A 3,149-nucleotide genomic window follows, 5' to 3' on the forward strand; every position below is an offset into this window, starting at 1 on the left:
GTAAAATACCATCAAAAGAATGCAACGTCACCTGGATATAACATTCCGTCACATTTGGAGCAAATGCCGTCGCCTCTGTCAACCTCCTCACCTTCTCCTTCGTAAGGTGAGTGTGGCCATAGCCTTGGCTCTAGGTAGGGGGCCTGTGGCGGCGAGCTCTGGCCTTGGGCTGCTGTGGGAAAAATCGCGGGCTAGTCTGGTGCATGCCGTCGACGCCTCGATGCGTGCCACGATCTCGGGCATCGCTGGTCACTGGTCTGGGGCACGCTCAGTGCAGTCCATGGCCAGTCACAGCATCCCCACCATCTCCTCCTTGGGTACCGGGTGCCTAAGCAGCTCCATGTTGAACACCTCGGACGTCCACTCCTTCTTCACCATGGAGCACGCCCACCGCGGGAGGTCCACGCCTTTGTTGTGCAGCACCACGTGCATTGGCGCCTTCTCCATCAGCAACTCCAGGAGCAACATGCCGAAGCTGTACACGTCAGCCTTCTATGACACCCAGTGTGGGTCCACCACAACTTCGAGCCGCGGTACGCCGGTACCCCATGACGCGGGCCGTCGGTGTGCCCGCGGGGCCAACGAGGTACGTGAGCCCATGTTCGGCCACGCGCGCATCCACGGTGCGGCTAAGGAGGATGTTGGAGGACTTGATGTTGCCATGCATGGCCATGGAGCCCATCGTGTGGATGTACTCAAGGCCAGCATGATGTGCCTCCTCGACTCCTAGCTCAGCGGTGACCGGCCGGAGCCATGGTTGCCTACAATTAGGAACCCCGTCAGAAAACATCATTCAATTTGGTCATCAAAATAGAGTGGGGTCGCAGTCGTAGGTCGCTTGACAAGAACAGAACACGTACCGTGAAGCATGGAGGAAAGACTGCCCATGGCCACGAACTCGATCGTACACCATGAGCTTCTCTCGTCCTTGCTGAAGTAATAGACCTACAGCCTACAGGAGCACAACGTTGGGATGGTTGATCCCACCGATGGCCGCGACCTTGTCCCGAAACTCGTGCTCCGGCAACGAAGTCTCCTTGAGACGCTTCACCGCCATGATCGGCCTAGACTCGATCACGGCCTTATACGTGGTACCATACGTGCCCTTGCCAAGAACCTCTGTGGACACATGCAACAGGTCCTCGAGGTTGTAGGGTCGAGGAATCCTACTGAAGCAGAAAAGCTTCTTCCACCCCGTGGCTGCAGCTGAGATGGCTGGCCAGACTGAAAGCAGTGGCAGCGGTGGTTGCGCCTCTAAGACACATAGAGTGTAGTCATTGGGGCTCATTGCCTCTTTGCTATGTAGGGCCAGCTCTGCCATGGCTCGCCCCAGCTCGCTAAAGCCGCCTCCGCCGGAGCTGCACCACACCAGCCCACGATTCCACCCATAGCAGCTAGATGCCGGAGCTCGCTGCCATGGCCCCCCCGCCTAGAGCAGAGGTAGCGAACGCGCTCACCTCAGGAAGGAGAAGGGGACGAGTTTGACGGAGGCAATGGTGTTTGCTCCAAACGTGATGGAATGCTATATCTAGGTGACCTTGCATTCTTTCGATGGTATTTTACGGAGCGACAAAATTTCGATGGTGTTTTCTGGATACGGTGATCTTTCAATGCTACGAGACCAATTTTCCCATGTTAGAAGGTGCATGTTATGTAGTTTGCTTATAGTTCAGCGAAAAAATCTTCTCAGTTTTAACCATAATGCAATTATACGTAATACAAGTAGCATCCAAGCAGTTGGTTTGCTACTGAACCCCATGGCCTCGGCTAGCCCATAGTCTATAACATCGAGCACGGAGCCCGTGCACGTGTAGGAGGAATAGGCGTGACCAAGGAATTGCAGCCAACCATCCACAACGTAGAGCGTAGAGCCTGTGGCACATGTAGGGAGGGATCGGAGACTAGGTCTTCTCCATAGAGAAAAGAGCGGAACGTGTGCTGCTCGGCGGTTAACAAAATAACTTGGAGATATAGGTAGTATAAGCGGCGTCTGAGCAATTAATTCTGTGCTAAGCCCTTGGCCTTGGCTAGCCCATAGTCCATAACATCGAGCATGGAGCCCGTGGGCGTGTAGGAAGAACAGGTGTGACCAAGGAACCACAGCCAACCACCCATAACGCAGAGCGTGGAGCCCGTGGCACATGTAGGGAGAGGTCAGAGACTGGGTCTTCTCCAAAGAGAATAGAAAAGAAAGTATGTTGCACGCTGATCAGTGAAATATCTTGGAGATTTAGAGTAAAGTGTTTGGTGATTTGGAGAAAACCGTTTAGCGATTTGGAGAAAACTTATTCGGCGACTTTGGGAGAAGACGTGCTCGGTGATTTGGAGAAATTGTTCGATGATTTTGGCGAAAATGTGTTCGGCGATAACGTTGGAGATTTGGAGAAACGTGGTCGGCGTGGTTATGGTGATTTTGAATTAGAGTTCGCTATGGAGTAGCATAGAGCTCAGCGACCGTAAGTGGGGGTTAAACCACAATGGAGAAAAAGTGGAGACAAGTTAAGGAGACCAAAACTTTATTCAATATAAAGTGGAGAGTACATATCTGGAGCGTTTCAAGTATAGAAACGTATAAGGTGCTCGATGTGCCATGAATTGGGAACATTGATTCCATCTAAGTCACATAGGCGATAAGACCCTAGTTGGGTGACCTCTTTGACGATGTAAGGCCCTTCCCAAGGGGAGGAGAGCTTGTGCATCCCTTTGGTTTTTTGTTTTCTACGGAGAACGAGGTCGCCGATAGCAAATGAACGACCTTTAATGTTGTGGTTGTAGTACCTCCGCAAGCCTTCCATATATTGGGCTATGCGGACGCAGGTGATTAGGCATTCTTCCTCGGCCCTGTCGATGTCCTCTATCTGAACAGCTGTGGCCTGCTCTTCATCATAAATTTCCACCCTAGGTGCTCAGAAGGCAATATCCGCTGGTAGTATGGCTTCTGAACCGTAGACCAAGAAGTATGGAGACACACCGGTGCCGCGACTAGCTTGAGTACGTAGTCCCCAGACTACAGCTGGTAGCTCCTTGAACTATCTGCCCGGGTGTTTTTCTTCTTTATGATATAGTCTCTTTTTGAGGGCATCAAGGATCATGCCATTCGCCCATTTGACCTGGCCATTGGCTCTAGGATGAGCAACAGAGACGTATTT

The 3,149-nt window shown here is 52.1% G+C and overlaps 1 protein-coding gene across 1 annotated transcript; it reads right to left on the reverse strand.

Annotated features, from left to right (window-relative positions):
- Nucleotides 1-288: 288 nt before the first annotated feature.
- Nucleotides 289-1,321, reverse strand: LOC136457599 (probable inactive receptor kinase At1g48480). Its single transcript, XM_066457630.1, has 3 exons — nucleotides 957-1,321; nucleotides 546-761; nucleotides 289-475 (listed from the first exon to the last, which is right to left on the reverse strand). Exons 1-3 carry the CDS (start codon nucleotides 1,319-1,321, stop codon nucleotides 289-291), a joined length of 768 nt encoding a protein of 255 aa, XP_066313727.1.
- Between the last annotated feature and the right edge of the window lie 1,828 nt (nucleotides 1,322-3,149).

This window comes from Miscanthus floridulus, chromosome 1, assembly GCF_019320115.1.
Source record: "Miscanthus floridulus cultivar M001 chromosome 1, ASM1932011v1, whole genome shotgun sequence".
In the NCBI taxonomy this organism is placed as follows: domain Eukaryota; kingdom Viridiplantae; phylum Streptophyta; class Magnoliopsida; order Poales; family Poaceae; genus Miscanthus; species Miscanthus floridulus.

Excerpts from the sequence above, each read along its gene's own strand:
- LOC136457599 (XM_066457630.1), bottom strand. The coding sequence starts at position 1,321 with ATGGCAGAGCTGGCCCTACATAGCAAAGAGGCAATGAGCCCCAATGAC. Across the intron at positions 762-956 it reads CATCCCAACGTTGTGCTCCT|GCAACCATGGCTCCGGCCGG; the intron begins GTAGGCTGTAGG and ends TCCTAATTGTAG. Across the intron at positions 476-545 it reads CCGACGGCCCGCGTCATGGG|CTTCGGCATGTTGCTCCTGG; the intron begins GTACCGGCGTAC and ends TGACGTGTACAG.